Source organism: Carassius gibelio, chromosome B20 (genome assembly GCF_023724105.1).
Source record: "Carassius gibelio isolate Cgi1373 ecotype wild population from Czech Republic chromosome B20, carGib1.2-hapl.c, whole genome shotgun sequence".
Taxonomy (NCBI): Eukaryota; Metazoa; Chordata; class Actinopteri; order Cypriniformes; family Cyprinidae; genus Carassius; species Carassius gibelio.
In genome coordinates this window covers 18,405,303-18,426,291 of record NC_068415.1, presented here as the reverse complement: position 1 = coordinate 18,426,291, position 20,989 = coordinate 18,405,303, and the positions used below count along the sequence as shown (strand labels likewise).

At 37.4% G+C, this 20,989-nt stretch overlaps 2 protein-coding genes across 2 annotated transcripts; both read left to right on the top strand.

Annotated features, from left to right (window-relative positions):
- The first annotated feature begins 1,648 nt into the window (after positions 1-1,648).
- On the top strand, positions 1,649-5,694 carry LOC127984529 (26S proteasome regulatory subunit 4-like). Its single transcript, XM_052587230.1, has 11 exons — positions 1,649-1,729; positions 2,214-2,267; positions 2,352-2,448; positions 2,526-2,650; positions 2,735-2,920; positions 3,520-3,648; positions 3,758-3,854; positions 3,941-4,130; positions 4,760-4,911; positions 4,997-5,151; positions 5,300-5,694. The coding sequence occupies exons 1-11, from the start codon at positions 1,727-1,729 to the stop codon at positions 5,432-5,434; spliced, it is 1,323 nt and encodes a 440-aa protein (XP_052443190.1). The 5' UTR covers positions 1,649-1,726; the 3' UTR covers positions 5,435-5,694.
- Positions 5,695-8,710: 3,016 nt separating this feature from the next.
- calm1b (calmodulin 1b) lies at positions 8,711-18,996 on the top strand. The gene is made up of 6 exons (XM_052586751.1): positions 8,711-8,845; positions 12,696-12,726; positions 12,816-12,959; positions 17,299-17,405; positions 17,522-17,657; positions 18,086-18,996. Exons 1-6 carry the CDS (start codon positions 8,843-8,845, stop codon positions 18,112-18,114), a joined length of 450 nt encoding a protein of 149 aa, XP_052442711.1. The 5' UTR covers positions 8,711-8,842; the 3' UTR covers positions 18,115-18,996.
- Positions 18,997-20,989: the final 1,993 nt, after the last annotated feature.

The window sequence follows — 20,989 nt, the reverse complement described above, 5'->3', positions numbered from 1 at the left end:
CTTGCATATTTCAGCACTGTCACAGGATGATAATATATTCCTATCTTACGGGGAAGTGTGACATTAACGCACTGGTAGATTGAGAAATGAATCATTTGCTTGGATTGCATCAGTTATACTGAGATCCTGCATGGGAACTTTTCTACGCAACTTCATCTGCATGAATAATGTCTTAATTCATTAAGGCAATGATATCTTGAACTTTGTGTCTTCCTCATTGCACTGCTAAGATGTATCATGCTGTACTTGATTTGCAGATACATGTACTGCGAAAGGACATATCAAATAACACCATTAAAGAACAGTTTGTGACAAAATAAATAAATAGACCTGAATTAAGGTCTTTTTTTTTTTTTTTGTGAGTGTGTATGTGGCTGGTCCAACATGAAACACTTATAAATCTAATGGTTTTTTCCACTTAGCCAGCACTCAGACGTAAAGATGGAAAAGAGCGTCTTCAGATCAAATTACCAGAGCTCCACTCTGTCATGATGTTAGGAGGTTGCTATAGAAACTATATCTCTGTGTGAGGAGGATCCCTCCGATGGTAAAAGGCCGATAGCGGTGAATACCAGCTCCATGGGTGAGATGATTTGGCTGGTGCTGTGAAGAGTCTTTGTTTCTGGTTCTCCAGGGCTGGTTGTGTGACAACCCCCTGAGAACCTGCCGAAACAGCACGGAGGCAATCAGACAAAACAGTGTGAAATGAAAAAGAGGGTGATGAAAATAGCCCATTGCCTACATTCAGTAAATAACAAAACCTGCAATCATACATGACAAAGAAACCATCGAAGTTCACATGTCTATGAACCAAAAACACACAGTTCCTATCAGCCAAATCATGTTTATATATATATTTGTAACCTGTGATACTTTGATGAATAAAAAGTTAAAAAGAACAGCATTTATTCACAGGAATAAAATATATTTTAAAGTATATTCAAATAGAAAACGTATTTTAAATCGTAATAATGTTTCAAAATAAAACATTTTTCTGTATTTTTGTTAAAATAGATACATCCTTGATGAGCATAAGAAACTTCTTTAAAAAAACATCAATGATAGCAAACTTTTGAACGGCAGCGTGTATATATATGTGTGTGTAAAAATTAATACAACTATGTAAATTCAAGTTACAATATAAATAATTGAACATAATCTAATAAAAAAATATAAAAAGAAGTGTAATAGTATTATAAATTACTACAAAATAATATATAAAATAAATCGTATACTAATACTATAAAGTAATACAAAGTACTTCAATAGTATATATCAGTCATACCAAAACAACACTGAATACGTTATTGTGTTATATTTATAGTGAAAAATATCACTTATAATGATATATAACTAAGTAATATAATATTTTAGATTATATATAAGAACATATTAAAAGTGATTAAACTGGAAATGGCAGTAAATGCACTCTTATTCAGGCCTACCTTCACAAGATTATGACAAATACACTTTCATCGACAAATTTAATTGGACACTATGGTCCACTGCAGCTCATACGTGTCCAGAAGCTGACGAAATTAATATATTTAATTAAACGTTTAGCTGAAGAGAAATTACAGAGTTGGGCCAGAATCACAAATTTTATTTATTTATTTATTTTTGGCCAGAATCACAAATCACAAAAACGCGTTTCTGTATTTCCCGTCCTTTGTCCCGTTAGTCTATCCGTAGTGACGTTTATTGTCAGCGACCAGCGGCGGTGGAAATGGTGAGTGAGCCAGCAGTTTATTCACAGACTCGGCGTTTAATTTGTTTCCATTGCTCTACGTTTATTCTGTCGTTTCAAATATGATATGTGAATGCCGTGTGAACGGCGTCTCTTAATACCCGTGTTTAATACATCGATGTAAGATTAACAACACAAGTAATTTCATTTGAAGGATTCGCTGGTTTTAAGAGCGTTAAATCACTTTTCTAACCCGCATACAACGAAAAACGAGACAAAACGTGAATATATATATATATATATATATATATATATATATATATATATATATATATATATATATATATGTATGAGATCTTATCCTTTTAATGTCATCTTAAGATTTTTGTTATACATCTGCGTTTACATTCTAATGTAATATTTATTTGTTTGTATTTATTTATTTAAGGCTATAATTAAAATATTAGTCTATAGTATATATATATCACTGTATATGAACATTAGACATGGCTCTTTCTCAACACAGGGCCAGAGTCAAAGCGGAGGACACGGACCAGGAGGTGGAAAGAAAGATGACAAGGTGACCAAAAATACCTGGTATTTTAAAACGGCATCAGCCAGAGGTTTGTCTTTTATTTATTGATTTAGTCTGTCTTCAAAACAGGACAAGAAAAAGAAATATGAGCCACCCATTCCAACCAGAGTGGGCAAGAGGAAGAGGAAGTCCAAGGGCCCTGATGCCGCTAGCAAACTGCCTTCAGGTACAAGAAGAAACGTTTGAACTCCACTGTGTTTTACATCAGATTTTGAGTTAATGTTAGATTCTCTGTTCATTTAGTCACCCCTTACACGCAGTGTAGGCTGAAGCTCCTGAAGCAGGAGAGAATTAAAGATTACCTGCTGATGGAAGAGGAGTTCATCAGGAACCAGGAGCAGATGAAACCTCTGGAGGAGAAACAGGAGGTGCACCATCCATCCATCTTCTCTCTTGTCATCCTTTTTGTTTGTTTGTCTGTGCTGATGGTTATGTTTTTTTGCTTTTATTAGGAGGAGAGGTCAAAAGTCGATGACCTGAGGGGAACTCCTATGTCTGTGGGGAGCCTGGAAGAGATCATTGATGACAATCATGCCATCGTCTCCACATCTGTGGGCTCGGAGCACTATGTTAGCATCCTGTCATTTGTCGACAAAGATCTGCTGGAGCCCGGCTGCTCTGTTTTACTCAACCACAAGGTACAAAATCCCCCAAACCAGTCAGGATTGAATGGAAATGGGATGAATTTGTCAAACGTAAAGGTATAGCTCACTCAAAAATGAAAATTAAGATGTTTTTAAAGGGGTTGTTGTTTGCGATTTCCCTTTTTTAACGTTAGTGTGTAATAATGCTGTGTGAGCATAAATAATATCTGTAAATAATATAAGTTATGACGTTGAAAGTTCAATGCAAATGGAGATCTCGTCTTTTAAAATTAAAGCAATTTAATGCCTACATAAATGGCTCATAGGGACTACAACGAGTTACTTCCCGGGTTTGTGACATCACAAACCCTCATAAACCCCGCCTTCAGAAAAAGTGTTAAACATGCGGCTGCCATGCTGTATTAAAGCTTTAATAAGGAGTAGCATTTACAAACAACAGTGTATCTAAAAGTATGAGACAACAACAAACAAAAAACATACCATTAAGTGTCTTTTTGGGTGGCCTATGCCTTTAAATATATATTCTATCTTCAACCTTTTGTATTTGAATGCTGCTCTAATGAAGGCTACATCTGGATCCTGAACAGTTGTAGATTTGACTATTAAGTGATCAAATAACTTGTTGTTTATAGGTCCATGCAGTCATAGGAGTTTTGATGGACGACACAGACCCTCTTGTTACCGTCATGAAGGTAGAAAAGGCTCCACAAGAGACATACGCTGATATCGGTGGACTGGATGGTCAGATACAAGAAATTAAGGCAAGATAAAATCTTTTCAGTTTTGTCTGTCAAAAATGATCGGAGCTGAGTTTTTAATTGTGTAATTTTGAAAACAATCAGGGAAAAATGAATCTGTTTTAACTTCTAGGAGTCCGTGGAGCTACCTCTGACCCATCCAGAGTATTATGAGGAAATGGGGATCAAGCCCCCCAAAGGGGTCATTCTCTACGGCCCCCCTGGAACAGGTGAGCCAAGATCATTTCTTTACCAAACAATTCACAAGGGTGAAATCACAAACCCTGATCTATCATATAATTTCTCTGGATGTTAGGTAAAACCCTCCTTGCCAAGGCAGTGGCCAATCAGACGTCTGCAACGTTTTTGCGGGTCGTTGGGTCAGAGCTGATTCAGAAGTATCTGGGCGATGGCCCTAAACTAGTACGTGAGCTCTTCAGGGTGGCAGAGGAACATGCTCCTTCTATCGTCTTCATCGACGAGATTGACGCCATTGGAACTAAGAGGTAGAGCAAAGCGTTTTTGGTTTTTAAAGGGATATTTCACCAAAACATTTATACATCCTTAGGCCATCCAAGATCTAGATGAGTTTTACTTTATCAAAACAGAAATCAGTCACTAATGGATCTGCAGTGAATGGGTGCCGTCAGAATGAGTTGATAAAAACATCACAAAATAATCCACGTCACTTCAGTCCAGTCCAGGAGGAAACATCTTGTGTGGCCAAAAGATGCATGTTTGAAAGAAATCAATCCATCATTAAGACTTCAAACCATTGCTTCTGGTTGAATTACAAGGGCTGTCTGAATCAGGAGAGAAATATGCACAGATAAAGCACCATTTGCAAATGAAAACCGTTTTACTAGAGGAAGCATTTTTCCAGATTCTCAATTTTTTGGTTAGAAGTGAAAGTTTACTCGTGTTTTGGATTATTGTGATGTTTTTATCAGCTGTTTGGACTCTTATTCTCACGGCACCCATTCACATTGGTGATCAAGAGACGGGATGCTAAATTTCTCCAAAATCGGTTCCGATGAAGAAAAAAACTCTTTGATGGCCTGAGTAAACTTTGAGCAGGTTTTCAGTTTTGAGTGAACTATTTCTTTAGTCATCTACCCTGATTACCTCTTTGCAGATATGACTCAAACTCAGGAGGTGAACGGGAAATCCAGAGAACCATGTTGGAGCTCCTTAACCAGCTGGATGGCTTTGATTCGCGTGGAGATGTGAAGGTTGTGATGGCTACCAACAGAATAGAGACCCTTGACCCTGCTCTTATTAGACCGGGTAAGATACTACTGCAGACTCGTGCTATGAAGTTCAGAGGTTACCTGCATTTTAGATGAACCCTCAAGGCATTTTCTCTCGGCAGGTCGCATCGACCGTAAGATTGAGTTCCCATTACCAGATGAGAAAACCAAGAGAAGGATCTTCCAGATCCATACCAGCAGAATGACTGTGGCCGAGGACGTGGTCTTGGATGAGCTCATCCTGGCTAAAGATGACCTTTCAGGAGCTGATATTAAGGTATGCTAACTGATTCGGTTCAATTGAAAGTGTTGCAGAAAATCTCTGCTGCCCTCTTGTGTTGATTTTGGTATTGTTTTTCTGTAATTTTCAGAATGCAGGAGAATCGTTCATGTATATCTTAACTCTTGACTTCCTGTCTCTTCAGGCCATCTGTACAGAAGCAGGTCTCATGGCCCTCAGAGAGCGCAGGATGAAGGTCACCAACGAGGACTTCAAGAAGTCTAAAGAAAATGTTTTGTATAAGAAGCAGGAGGGCTCCCCTGAAGGCCTCTATCTCTAATCTCCACTTTTCATTTCTGTCTTTATATGTAAGCGCAGAGCATTTGGCTTAAATGTACGCATGTTTTTGTCTGCCGATTAGTTTGTTGTTGTTGTGATCAGAATTCTACGGCTGGATCAGAGGTATTTAATTGTTTTTTTCTTTTTTACAGCACTCAGAAAGTGATATATTTAAAAAATAAAATAAAATCCAAAATACGGTAAAACGGTAATATTGGGAAATATTGATGGAATGTTAAAATAAATGTTTTTGTATCTTAATATGTTTTAAAATGTCATTATTGCTGAGATGCACTTCTGTATTTTCAGCATCATAACTCAACTTCAGTGTCACATGATCCTTCAGAAATCATTCTAATATGCTGATTTGCTGCTTAATTAATATCAGTTATCATTGGTGCTCGGTTGTTAATAATGGTTCTTTTTATCAGTGTTGAAAACCGTTTCTGCTGCTTAATATTTTCGTGAATTTTTTTTTTCCCCATGAATTTTGATGAATAAAAAGTTTAAAAGAGGTTCAAAAGAGCAGAATTGATTTGAACTAGAAATCTGTTGTAGTTACTTTTGATCAATTTAACTTGTCCTTGTTCAATAATTTTTTTTATAAAGTATTAAACTTACTTAATCCGAACTTTTAAATTGTAGCATATATTCACAATTTCCACAATGTTTTCAATATTGATGATAATAAGAAATGTTTCTTGAGCACCAAATCAGCAGATTATTAGAATCACCAAAGACTGAAGTTATTGTAATACTATTTTACAATATTACATTTTGTGTGTGTGTGTTTGAGTATTTTTTTTGCAGCTTTGGTGAGAAGAAAGGTCTTTCAAAAACATTTTTAAAAATTTTAAACTTCTACAAATTTTAAATATTTCTAAACTTTTGAGAGTAATATAGATATGTTTATATATATATTTATATATGTATATATAATCAGTAAAAAAATTCTTTTTTTTGTGTTTAACTATATATATATAATATTTCTTTTAATGAATTTTTATGTTCTTAGATTTCAATTTCAAGGAATTGTACTAAAAACCAGTTTTACTGAATTGAATTATTTTAATCAAAAAGTCACAGCGCCTGGAGAGAAAGTGTGTCCTCAGAGAGAGCAATGATTAATTTCCCTGCTAATTACTAAACTAGAGGAGCAGCGGTGTGCGGCCAGTCTTCTCGCTCCTGCTTGACTCTGCAGAGATTGGCATAATTAATGCAGCGATTTTAGATTGTCCTCATCTCAAACTCAGCTCCCAGTTTCCCTTAATTATTTAAAACAACCTCATCACATAATATGCTGTATCCATAAAGCTTGTTTACCTTAGTTTGAATACATTATTGTGAAATATTATTATAGATTATTACATTATTAAAAGTGCTATTGTTCATAAAATGTTTAACATCCACCAAGAAGAATGTTTTCTTCCTTTAAGTCCTATTCCAAAGTAAGAGTTCTTCATTGACCTCTGCAGAGCAGCACGAAGCGGGGGCATTCCTTGATGTAAAAGAGCAACTAATGAAAGTCTGCAGTCAGCAGAAAGCTGTCAGTCTGCGGCCCTTCACAGGATCCGTGCTGCACTCTCCTTAAATCAGTCAGTGCATGCACATCAATGCACATTCAGCAATCACAGGCTAGCTCACGTAGAACGAAAGCTGCATGCAGACCATTTGACAGTGTCACTGAGGCGAAGCTTCTTCATGACAGGCCTCATATAAGACACATTATACAGGTTAGTAAAATAACTCGGTGTACGATTCAAGAAGCTGATCCATCTGTGGTCTTCCACACTTAAGGACACAAAGGGTCATATTAGACCATGGACAATTTTGATCAAATAAGATCTTAACTAATGTTTCATTGCTGTAAACAAACACTTGCTTAATTAAATAACGGGGGTGGGTTGTAGTGATGAAGTTACTGTGTAGCACATAGTTACTTGTATTAAAGATAAAATATAAATAAAAACAATACATATAGAGACAGAAAGTAGGATTCAAATATTTAAATAATTGAATTATTTTATTTTAAGAATTGTTTCATACTATATAAGACATCATATATAAATTAAATATAAAATGTAATTATTAAATTATGTGTGTGTGCAATTATAGAAAGTATATAATATATTATTAACAACAAAAATGTTGAGGGGTGGCTGGCAGGTGATTTGTTCATGGTTTATATATTAGCCAATAGAAAGTGCTGAACATTCTCTGTGTGTAAAACCTGATGCACTTCCTCTTTTCTTTATAGAAAATGTACTGCAGTGTGGTACAATACAAGTAAATGTAGCCCAATACTAACATAGTATAATTCAATGACTTTACGTTTTACCGTGAGCACCTTGATGGGATTTCTATTATATACCATTGCCTGGTGCATTGCAGGTCCAGGGCGGCCAATAATGCCCCCCTTAACATTGTGTATAATATTGCAGGTCCGCGTCAACCAATCAGCTGCTCCGTGACAAACCGACGCCGTGAAATCTCAAGCGGAGGGAAATCCACGCGTATCCTTCCGCCGGAGAAACTAGTGCCACACACAGTTCATGAAGAGCCTGTTCTACATAAAAGCAGAAGTAGTGTTAATTTAACAATTATCTAACAATGGCATTGACTAACTTGTTCTGGATTTAACATATGAGGCTCCAAACCACAGAATATTATTCTAATTCACACAAACATAAACATAGGCCCTAAATTAGCTCTGGCTTTTTTGTGTGTCATTCATGAGGTGCAACAGACCTCTCCTGGATAATTACTGAATCTCTGGCAATTAACTGAACAAAATGAGCGATTAAGTGAGTAAAATAAAATCAACATTAGTTATTCATATCCTTAAACATGGAGCAGCATTAAATATATTATTATTATTATTATTTTCTTCAGTGGGGAAATGACTGTTCCTCTTCTGGGTTATAAGATGATGTATATAAATAGACTGCATTAATTATTAGGTGTCTCAGACTGGACAATGCATAATTAATTCATCTATAACACAAAAATCACTAAATGAACAATAAGTCGATCCGTTTGATTGAGTGGCAATTCATCAACAGTTATTCACACTCTTTAAACCAGGGCCCGGGACATGCTAATATTATGCAAAGATGTATTATTTGGCCCAGACTTGTATTAATCCATCACCTTAATGCTGAAATATTTCAGGAAGACATACCCACTGTTTACTGCATCGTTGTGCTTCGGTCTGCCTGCGCTCTAACGACGCGTCTGATTGGCCGAGGGACGCTCCGCACGCGCTGAGTCAGGAAGTGAGCGGCGGATGAATACACGTGCGCTCCTCGCCGAGTGCACAGCCAGAGACAGCCGCTCCAGTGCACGCTCACCCCGGAGAGACCTGCGTTCAGCTGAGTCTGGAGATTATCACGCTTAATTCCCTACAAACATGGTATGTAATCATTTATTTCATATACTATTAACGCATTAATCTGCCAGACGGAATCTCAACAAGTCCGTTCGCATCAAATTAGCCTAGTTTACTTAGAAATATGATTTTGGTATAAGCGTTACAGTTTGGAGATGGAAAGTTACGTTAACTTATCGAGATAATATATTCAACCATACGCATATTTAAAAAAAAGAAAAACGCTTTATTTATTTAGTTACCTGCTTTAATTCAGTGATGCAACAGTCAAGAGTGAACCCTGAATCTACAACTGCGCAATACTAACATCCTTTATCTTACATACGGGTTACACACATCAAATGATGTGCAATACATCCCATATGTTGTTGTTTTCTCTTTATGTCTTACTGTATGATTAAAAAAATAATAATTTAGATCAACATGACATCAGACTGAAACCTGTACTTGTGATATTGTAATTAGACAGACGGCTCATGCCAATATCTGGGGTGTAGAGGGTCAGTAGGCTGGAAAGATAAGGATGTTTATGCTAATATCCGTCAAATATGATGGATGGGACATGAAGGAGATGATTGTAGATGTGTCTGAGATGAGGATGTAGAGGATGTGGCTCTGCCAGCGTCTGTTGCATCATCTACCTCCCTTTAAACCCCCTCCAAAGACTGAATATCACACCAGCAGGGCCAGTGTTTCCCATCTAAAACCACTTCACACACATTTAAAGGCCTTTCTAATGACAGGCAGTTGTATTTTAACCAAACCACAATGTTGCGTGGACTGAAAGGGTGTAGGCTTATGGTAATAGGCGCCCAGTTTCCTGTATTTTGTCTGTAGTCACTTATGCAAATAAAAGGTGTGTCTTTGTGAAACGTCTGTCGACTCGTCTGTTTTTTTTTTGTTTGTTGAATCTGAGAGGTCTTCGCCATTTCGTGTGTGTGATCCATCCAAGTAAACCGAAAACTGTTGGAGGGTTTTTTTTAGCTTCCCTGCAGGAACCAGAAATCTCTATTTATGTATCCTCAATATCTCAGTTGTTTCTCTTAAGCTTTATTTACTCGCGTGTCTTGTCTAGACACAAAAAATGTTGTTGAAACAATTTTCACTCTTTTGAAATTGCTGGTAAATTTCACAATGAATTACACAGAAATGGCAAAAATCATTGAATTGAACATGAAGTCTTTCTTTTTTTACATGCCTAAATCCTAAAGTTTCTCATTAAATTCTTACAAGATCAGAGATGTTATCTGAGCTGTGCTGTTGGTGTTTATTTGATGGCCTTATACTTGCACCGTATGTCAACAGTTGTGTCAATTGTGTCCATTTTTCATTTCTTCTCCAAGGAAAATCGAAGTGAGTCTTCTAAACTGTGAAAGATTGAACTCTGTGCAATGGTTGGATGTTTCTGGACTGGCAGTAGATATGAGTTTGGTTCACTGGCGGTGGTTTGTGTGTATTTTAATAGTGAGGAACAGCATCTGGTAGGAGCCAGCTGTCCTGGGTGAAGTTATGGTGTAATGTTCCCCTGTGTTGGGACTCTGGAGGATTATGCTGTAGTGTGTATACTGACCTACATTCATTTGCCTGAACATTTTAATAAGCGGTAGAACGGCGCTTCTCAACACAGATGGGTGACAGTAGTGTCTCTGCACAGTCAGTGCAGCTGGATTGATTCGGTCCTGTAGTTTCTGTAGCCTGTGGAGTTGTAGGGATCCTTTAGTAGACAGATGTGTGATGGAAAATAGAGGAGGAACAGATTAAGTTCAACTCCGATTGGTGTACTTCTTGATTTTGTGGTCAGATTGTCTGTAAATGCTCAATATGTTGCCATTAGAGGTGCAGTAATCATTAGTTTGATGCTGAAGTTGTTTAATTATTAGTTTTACAACTATGAGAACAGTTTATGAAGTTATAAATATATGTATATGTGTAAAAATTGCAGAACATCTTTGACAAACTGAACATTATGAAAAATGCAGTTTAATTGACACTGAATGGTGTGTGTATGATATTTAATGCAATTGTAAATCTGCGAAATTCACAGACAACAATGTTTGACATAAACTGACAAAAGTGTATGAAAATGTAAATGTAAATAGTAAAAAAAAAAAAAAAATATGTGTCTAATTTGGTATGTATAGGTATGAAAATAAAGAATTTTTTTTGACATCAACTAACAATTCTGAAAAATGTGTAGTAGCCACTATATTATGTGGGTATGTAATATTTAAATTTAGTATCGAAATTAAAATTGTGTATATATACTGTGTACAGTTATCCATGTATAGGTACACAATTTTGACAAACTGAGAAATGTTTGAAGATGAAGTGTGAATTGTGGTTTGGAAGGGAAATTAGCACATAGCTATGACACAACAGATATCTGCAGAATATTGGCCTGGGCGATATATCATTATATGACAAACAGTTCAGTTGTCAAAGATCTTCAAGACAACCTCATTGGAAACTGCTAGAAAATACTGTCAGTTCCACTCCTGGCCTATTAACTGTAGGTCTGATTTATGATGAACAGGTTTAAGAAAAGCAGCATACTGTTGAACGTTTCGGGAATCGTTGGGTCTCAGAGCACCTTCTTAAATGTGTGTGTTTGTGATATTTTTATCGACCTTCAACCACTAGTTTCCATTCATTGGCCATTTTACAAGAGAAGTGATTCAGACGGTCTTCCGCTGGATGTCAGGGAGTCCCAGAGCAGCTGCGTCTGTTCCTCTGCAGCGCCCCATCCCCCCGGATCAGCTTTTTTCATGTGGGCTCTGGGCACATGGGCATGAATGAGGAATGAAATGAGCCGTACAGCTGGCAGCAGGAAGACCCTCTTGTCCAACAAACCAGTGCTCTTTCTTCATTATATCTGCCAGTGACTATTGGATCCAGTGCATCAGAAAGGCTCTTAAGCTGCATGTTATATGTCATCTCATGTGAGTATGGCTGCTTAATGCAGAAAGGAAGTAGAATAATTAATTAGTGTGATTGAAGTGATGGTGGCGTGTTCCTCTGTCTTTGGCCCATTAGCCCCACTCCTCCCTTCATTATGTGGGTTATTTGTTTTCCTCTCATCCACTTTAGCAAGCTCTTGAGACTCATACAATAAGCTTTTCTCTCCTCGCTGTTAACCAAAGGCCTGGGTTGTCGGTCAGTGTCCTGTAACCTGATGCCACTGTGTGGACTAAAGCATTTTTGTTTGGATGTCACATGAAGTTTAAACACAAAATGTTTACTCTTAAAAACAGTTTTTTTTAATTGGCATTGATGGTACCGATGCATAAATGGTTCTTTATATTCTGAAAAAGGAAAAAAGGTTCTTTTAATAACCGTTCACTGAAAGGTTTTTTGAGTAACCAAAAATGTTTTTATTATGTCATCGCTGCAAAAACCCCTGTTGGAACCTTTATTTGTAAGAGTGTAGAACCTTTCAGATGCACAGACGTTTCTTTAAAAGTGGAAAAAGTTCTTAAAATGCTTTTCACAATAAGAAAAAATGGTTCTTTTTAGTACTGCTCACTGAAATGTTCTTTGGGGAACTAAAGGTGGTTTAGAAAACCTTCAATGGCTGTGATGCCATAGAACCTTTCAGCGACCGGTTCCTAAAAAGAACCGTTTTTTCTTAGTGTGAAGCCTTTTTGCCTTTTCCACTTTAAAGAATCTTAATGGAAAGGTTCCATAGTTCTTAAAAGTTCTCAATGGAACCACTGATGCCAATAAACAACCTTTTTAAGAGTATACTTCATGCTACAAGTGTCACATTATCAGTGTGTTATTCATTTGATCCAAATGATCCGACTCTTCTTTTTAAATACTAAAACAGACATGTCTCTAATTAGTAACCAGCATTTCTTTTCTTTTTGATTTCTAGGCCGACCAGTTAACAGAGGAGCAGATTGCAGGTGAGAGGGCACGCATGTAATCAGATCACTTTGATTTGTGTATTTTGAAGCAGACACTCAATACAGCTACCGCCCTTTTCTTATTTCAGAGTTCAAGGAGGCGTTCTCCTTATTTGACAAGGATGGAGACGGCACCATCACGACCAAAGAGCTGGGCACAGTGATGCGGTCGCTGGGGCAGAACCCCACGGAGGCAGAGCTGCAGGACATGATCAATGAGGTGGACGCTGATGGTGAGTGCCTTTGAAAGTAACAATAAATCACAGCTGAAAGAAATTGATCACTGGCCTCTTTCGAAGTTTCAACAAAATTTCGTAAAGGACACTCTTCACAAACTCATACTGTGGGTTGAACCAGTGTTGGTGTTTGTTGTGTCAGATTTCTCAGACAAGCAGAGAATGTTTGTTCAGGAAATCAGTCTACGAATGGATTATTTATAATTGGGTCAAGTGACTCACTGAACTCTTGATTTATTAAAAAATCTCAGGATGATGCAACTATCATATCATTATGAAGAAAACAGATAAACCATATAATGTCGCAGGCGAGTGTTCATTGTCCTTACATTTCATCTCATTATATCTTGTTTATTAAGTTACAGTGATAGCGACGTCTTTATTCATAGGGATTTCATGGAACATCATCAGCGGTACTTCTGTAATGCATATGTGGATTTTCTGCACAAGTTTATAGCGTTCAATAATTGCCAGTCCATCCTATTTTGGGTACAAATCAGGTGCTTTAAAGAAGCCCCCAAAGTAAGCACAATGACCGATTTAGAAATAGCGACTAGATGCATTTTGTTTGGTCCACAAAGAGGACATGTCCAGGGAAAAGAGGGCATATGGTCACCATAATTAATACGTGTACGACCATTGCGCTTTCGTGCTTTGCTATTTTTCGCACGTGAGTGGCGCGTTAAAAGAATCTGAACTTTTACACGCAGCAACGCTCATTAATGTCAGTTTAACAACAGTGGACCAATCAGAAGACCTGGAGGCGGGGAAAGCGTTCGTACGGTGCATCGTACGGTTTTAGGCACAAAGACATGTGCTGTGTGAACAGCCAGTCATTAAATTCTTATTCTGTTACGGCTCTACGTCACGAAGTAACACATTTGCATAATGTCTGTCCACGTTTTATGTCGCCAACTTGCCTGCCCAAATTTCTGTGTGCTTAACATTATGTCGAGAAGACGATGTATCCTACTCTGTGAGAGTTGTTTGATCACATCTCATAATTACTATGAACTTGTCAACACTTGACACTTACCACTGAGAAATGTCCTGCTCCAGTCATGCTTGTGAATCAGTCTCTTGTCAATCAACCACTTCAACTGTTTCATCATCAGTCTTCGGCTCGAGTTGGTAAGCTACAATCTATACCATCATTTCTGTGTATCGACAAGTCTCCAGGGCTGTCATTCTTTCATGGCAATTGGTGGTTCATTTCTGAAACACCAATTGCCAGAATTGCCAGAGCTGTTGCGAGATCTCTCTATGGCTCTGGACCAATCACAAAGGAGTGCGCCATCTGACCAATCACAGCAGTGAGGGGCTCACGGAAAAGGGGGGGGAGACTGATTCTTTGAATTGCTTTGCATATGTCGTTTATGCATCATTTAGAAATGGGTAAAATTAAATCTGTTTTAAACAATATTAGCAACCTTAAAAATAGCATAATAGGGAAACTTTAATAGTGGGGTATTTTTACACTACAGTCCTTTAAAGAACTGCCAAAAAAAAAAGTAAGCCCGTAATCTAGGTTTTGATTTTAGGTCAAATTGCCCAGTCTCTCTTTCTCTCTCTCTCTCTCTCTCTCTCTAGCAAAATAAAAACATATAGAGTAGATGACACATAGAGAGGACATCTGCAGACCTTCATGACTATATGTCAAAGTCTATCAATCTTCACATAATTTGGTTTATGTTGAAAAATTGTACGTCATGCAGTGCGACACCACCAAAACTTTTTATGTATGAATTAATAATTTATGGTATGTGAGAGAATTTTACATAAAGGTTTTAAAAAATATATATTTTTTTATAATAATAATAACATTTGGAAATAAAAGGAGAACTTGTTACTTGGTTACACCATGTGACATTTCATGAAATGTAGATTAGAGTCATTAGACTAAAAGTTTTCTTGAAAATGTTTTTCAAAGTCATGATCTGTTTTAAATTCTGTTTGTAAAACTATAAAAATTTTCCTTATCCACAATGTTTCTTTGTTATTTAACCACTTGTCTCAGAATATTAAACTGGCAAAGCAAGTTTTGTGAAAAATTACACCCTTCACCTTTAATTTAGGTGTTGAAAAGATGAGCTTTCAGGTTTTTTTTTTATCCACACGCCTGTCATTGGAGTAAGTACAGCCTGTGTGTGAGACCATTTAATCTCATCCACTCGTTGCTGTGATAAAACAGCATCCAATGGTGCGACGATCCACTCGCTCAGCACTCTCTCAGCAAAGAGTGACACCAGAAAACTCTCCAATCGGTCTCCTGTCACAGACGCCTCAGACAGACAAGACAGCCGTGCTACAAGCCGAGATGGTGTGGGAGGATCAGGAGGCCGCTAGACTCCTGAAGCCTGTCAGGTTGCGAGCCGTTCTGGCGGTTTTCTTCGATCAGCGAATCGATAAGCCTATGGGATGCAGCCTACCGTGACGTGATCTAGGTCAGACGGCAATAATGCGAGTAGTGGAAAATAAAAGTAATTGCATAACCCACTCTTTGCATTCGTCATCTCATTCCCACACACTTATCGAACTCAGTTGCCGGGACACCGGGGAAGAACTTATTTTGAGAATTGACACTGGAAGTGACCTGGAAATGGCTGATTTCAGCGCAATTGTGTGTTGCTGAGTGGTCCTTTCAAGTAATGAATTGTGTTTCCCTTAGGTACTTGTGAAAGACTGGGCTAATATGACTCAACATCCTTTAGAGGTCAAAGGTCTTGCATTTTTATCTACCATGCAAGGAATGTGGCTCGTTGTTCATTTAATAGTTTTACTCTCAGGTTGTCTTACTATATTACACCACACACCATTAAATCACCATCTGCTCCAACCTATAGGACTGTAGCTTTCAACCCAGAGTCAAAGCTCAGTGTCCCTTTTATGCTGGCTAATCCTAGACCAGTGGCTCCACACATCCAGTTGGTAATCCAGCCTGGTCTTTATTACCGCACGCTTGACCTTTTTCTGACCTCTGCGAACGTTAAACATGGTTTAGTTTTTTTATGGTCAGCTGTGGTTAGTCTGTGCCAGCTGTAGGGATCTAGCCGTGTATCTTATATCACAGTCACCCACTCGGCTCATCGCTGTCCCTCGAGGACTGTCATCCCCTGCTAATGCAGAGTGAGTCACATGATCTCTCTTAGTGAATCCCCACCTCTTCCCTTTGATGGCTCATTGGTAAACTGAGGGTCCTGGGGATGATTGCTGTTAACTTTAGTAGAGCTTCCCTGGCAAATGACCCTGATCAAGATCAAGAACACGATCATTAACACGATCAAGACTCAGAAACGTAGTAAGTACACCGTTAAAATAGTCCATGTGACATCAGTGGTTCAACTGTAATTTTAAGAAGCTACGAGAAAACTTGTGCAGAAAGAAAAAAAAAACTTTATTCAACAGTTCCATGTCACCATATATTTTTTATGTTCAGATCAAAACATAAACAAGCATAGTGGATACTCTTCAAAATGGTTTTACAGGGTGACGGGGAGGAGACAAATTATTGAATAAAGTCATTTTTTGTTTTCTTTGCGCGCACAAAAATTCTCGTAGCTTTGTAAAATTACAGTTGAACCACTGATGTCACATGGACTATTTGAATGATGTCCTTGCTAGGTTTCGTAGTCTTGATCGTGTTAGGATCCTTGCTGTCTATGGAGGGTCAGAAAGCTCACAGAATGCATCAAAAATATCTTAAATTTTGTTCCTAAGATGAACGAATGTCCTACGTTATTGGAACGACATGAGGTTATTAAAGAAATAATTTAAATTTTTGGTTGAACTAGCTAGTTCAATGCATTTAATGACGCAAACTACAAACGTTGATGCATTTGTGTAAGAAAAATATCTGTATGAAATTTTTTATAAACCGTAATCTTTAGTTTCCGCTAAGTTGCATTTCAGCGGATCAACTTCCTTTGTTTTTATTCACATATCCACTGGCGCTTTTATGTGATTTGGGGTCTCACGCCAGTTGCACTATTTTGTAAAATGTGCCCTTTAGCTTAAATATGAATACGTTTTCTGCTTTAGAGTTGAAAATAAAAAGATGAGGAATAGTTTCAAGTTTGATATAAAGTAAAATTAAAGTTCTAATTATTAGGAAAAAACCCCACATTGTCATAAATTGTCACGTTTATGAGAAACGTTCATTTAATGTAATTTATTTAGCAATTTTAAGATATAAAGTCGCAACTGTAAGATGTAAAGTCATAATTTTTTTATTTATTTTGTGAATCTAAGGTGGAATTGGTTTATTTGAGAGTATCTGAGGTGAATGTTTCTGTCCATATTTTTGTTTTAAAGAAAATCTCACTTCCCATTTTCTCAGGAAATGGAACCATAGATTTCCCAGAGTTCTTGACGATGATGGCCAGGAAAATGAAGGACACAGACAGCGAGGAAGAGATACGCGAGGCTTTTCGGGTATTTGACAAGGTGTGTTTGAGCTGTAACTGTCACCTGGCTGTTTAATACAGACAAAATTGAGTCACAGCAGTGATGCCAAGATTTTCCCGCCCTTTTGGTGGCTGACATTCAGTTTTTCTCTTCAGGATGGTAATGGCTACATCAGTGCTGCAGAGTTGCGTCACGTCATGACAAACCTCGGCGAGAAGCTAACAGATGAAGAGGTTGATGAGATGATCAGAGAAGCCGACATAGATGGTGATGGTCAGGTCAACTATGAAGGTAAGCCGCTTACTTTTCAGTGCCCACTTTTTTTCCATTTAGTCTTCTTTTTATCTCAAAGGTACCATCTGGTAACTCAACTCCATTACTTCTACAAAAATATCACATAAAGATGATGTAGTAAGTATTATTATTGAAAAAACAACAAGTTATGTGCATCAAAAATGGCTCACATTTCCCAGAATGCACCATATTTATACAGGGCACATGTAAAGGGCCCCTTTTTGTTTTGCTGTAAATTGAACTACTTGATTAGACTCATATGAAAGTCGTTTGGAAATGGGACGCTAATTACTGTGCGAATTCTGCCTTCACTTCTTGATTAAAAAATTAATAAACCATCAAACAATTTAGCAGCTGGCTGCACAGCACGGCATTCGGCCAAAAGCAACTGCCTAATCTCATTTTCTCTCCATCTCTCCTCTCAGAATTTGTACAGATGATGACCGCAAAGTGAAACCTCCTCCTCCTGCCGTGCCCTCTTAGAAGAGAAGAAAAAATCAGTCAAATGTTTTACTTATTCTTGAAAAAAAAAAGTTTATTTATTCATAATGTTTCTGTTTAAAAATAATTGAATGTTAAAATAAAGTATCCTTCTGTCCACACAGAAGATAATGGAAAAAGTCAAATATCTGCATGAAATGGTTAGTGATCCTGTCCCCAAAGCATCAGTTATTTTGAGGAAAAATAACCTGTAACTACCTTCAAACTGAAGAAAAACAGCATTTGGTGAACTCCTTAAGTTCCATCTGCTCTTGATAATGTTTGGGCTGGCCATCCTCCTTTTGTTCTCTCGTTTTTTCTGTTCTTCATGCATGCAGCTTGAGCCCGGAGCTCATTCTCCAGCCAATCAGAGTGTGCCGAGTCCACTGAAGTGATGTATTGCGGGGTTTCGTGATTTAAAAGGGAACCACACGTAGAAAGAATGCTTGTAAAATCTAGTTTCCGGTGGAATGGGGCTTTCATGTATCGTGGGGGATAAAACGTAAAAATCAAAAATAAGAAAAAAATTCAAAAACAACAAAAAGTAGAAAATGTTTGGCATGATTTAAGTTTTGTTTGAGTTTTTTTTTTTTTTTGTCTATTGTTTAGTTTTGTTTTAATGACTTTCTTTTCCTGGACGGCCGTCTCGCACCGGTATGGAGATGATGGAGGGATGCTGTGGGTGTTTGGAGGAGTGTGGCTGAGCCTTCACTTTTCTGTCCTCTGTTTCAGTCGATTCTCCCCTGTACCGCTTCTGCTGCTGGAGTTTGCACTCCACTCTTCAGTTTGCATTCATTCCAAATTGTACATGCTACTGTTTTAATATTTTCTTCAAATAAAGTGACCATGTACTTTACGCATGAATTCATCGTCTCATCCATCCCGATGGAGCTAGACGCACTAGACCACCTGTGTGTGTTCCAGCTAAATTACAGCTTCCTGTTGGGACGAGGTCATCAAACATTTAATAACCCAATCAACCGGCTCCTCTAGAAGTTTTCTTGAGTGTCGTTTTACACCTCGGTTCTCTCAGCTTCAGATATTTATGCAGATATCTGTGATTTTCTTCAGAATTGACCTGCATAATGCAAAGCTCCTAGTCTTAACTGCCTCCCACCCAAGACACAGGAGAGATCCTCACTCGCCAGACCTTCACATTTTGACATCTGAGAGTTAAATTAGGTGTATCAATGTTTCAGGTGAAAATGAGGCAGCACTGGTGCCGCAGCAGTAAGAGGAGAGCAGGATTTACAGGCCTCGCCCAACAACACTGAACCCAAAACACTGTCAGATTAAACAAACCAATGCAGAAACTGCCTCCTGCATGGTCAGACCATGAATTTTTTTTTTTTAACTGAAGTAGCTTTGTGTAACTTTTTATCTCAAAATCTAAGACCCTAAAATGTCTCTAAATAGTTTTCCTTTGATATATTTTGTTACGAAAAAGATTACTTAAACACAAGATGACTTGAACAACTCAATCTGGAAACAATCATTCAAGGGTGATTTTTTTAAAGGTGTGGATATCCATTAAAGAAAATTATATTAATAATAATAACTGAAAAATATAATTATATAGGGAGTACGAATCTCCATGGAAAACAATATTAATAACAACAACAACAATTGAAAAATTGCATTTAATCACTAACATTTTTTTTTCAGTAGCCAGATAAAAATAAAAAAAAACTTGCATTTTTCACTCTTCCTACATGACTATAAAAGTAATTATTAATGTAATGATTTTTATTGTTAATATATTTATTTTATTTTAAAATAGAATTATTTATATTAACACATTAATAACTAAAATCTAAAATATTAATATGGGTAATAATAGCCTGTGCAATGTAGATTTCAGAGTGAAGCTTGGCACTGTGTTTATTTGAAGTGAAGCTCATGATAAAGTGTTTCGGTGTCTTATTAAATTTGATAATCACACTAAAGCCAATTTCTGATTGTAATTCAATTACTGGAGGGACTTTACCGTTAAACAAAAAAGCACCTTTCACACAGGCTACGTCGTTGTATCTGTAAATTTGGTGACATCATTAACCAGAAATGACCTCTAAACAACTGCCGTTTTTGTTGATGTTTTCATTTTTGTGTTAAATGTTCAACATTTACACAGCTTTCTTTTGGCCCAGAGAAATGGTGTTGGACGACTTTAGACATTGCTTCCGTAAACAGCACGCAGTAAATGTGTCATGTGCCTCGGGATGTTCTGAAGGGCCCAGAGTTGAGTCTTACATCAGGGCGTTCTGAACTCTTATACGTGCTTTTATAATCTCGTTCTGCGTTCACACAGAGCACATTACCGGTAATTTACTGTATAGAAAAGCTGTAACACATTTTAAATGAACGTCTTCTTTTAGTCTTTGAGGTCAGTCCATATCAGTGGTTTTAAAATTGTTGGTCACAAAGAGGAAAAAAGTTGTTCACTGCAAAGTATGAGGATGTCGTGTAAGAAATATGAAGGAAAAAAAAACTAGTTTGTTGTGGGCATAACTACATTTTTGTCACACAATGCACCACAATTATGTTACAGATCAGTGTTTCTTGCATAGCTTTATCCATTGGTTGAAAGTCTTTCAATGGAGCGTTCTATAGTTTGAATCAATTATTACAGGGGTAGCATCCTGTTTTTGGTTACAGAGGGCAGTTCTGTCACTCATAATTACAGTAACTGTAACATATGGAGTTCACCTCTGAAAATCAGTAGCATTTGGCTAGTCATGTGATCTCAACATCTCATCTAGACTGAGTCGGCAACATTTATTGTTGCAATTTATGTGCAACATCCCTTGATGAAAGATGACCGTAACCTTTAACAGCTGTTCCTGTGGTAA

Excerpts from the sequence above, each read along its gene's own strand:
- calm1b (XM_052586751.1), top strand. Across the intron at positions 12,960-17,298 it reads CAATGAGGTGGACGCTGATG|GAAATGGAACCATAGATTTC; the intron begins GTGAGTGCCTTT and ends CCATTTTCTCAG. Across the intron at positions 17,406-17,521 it reads CTTTTCGGGTATTTGACAAG|GATGGTAATGGCTACATCAG; the intron begins GTGTGTTTGAGC and ends TTTTCTCTTCAG.
- LOC127984529 (XM_052587230.1), top strand. Across the intron at positions 2,268-2,351 it reads GTGGAAAGAAAGATGACAAG|GACAAGAAAAAGAAATATGA; the intron begins GTGACCAAAAAT and ends TCTTCAAAACAG. Across the intron at positions 4,131-4,759 it reads GACGCCATTGGAACTAAGAG|ATATGACTCAAACTCAGGAG; the intron begins GTAGAGCAAAGC and ends ACCTCTTTGCAG.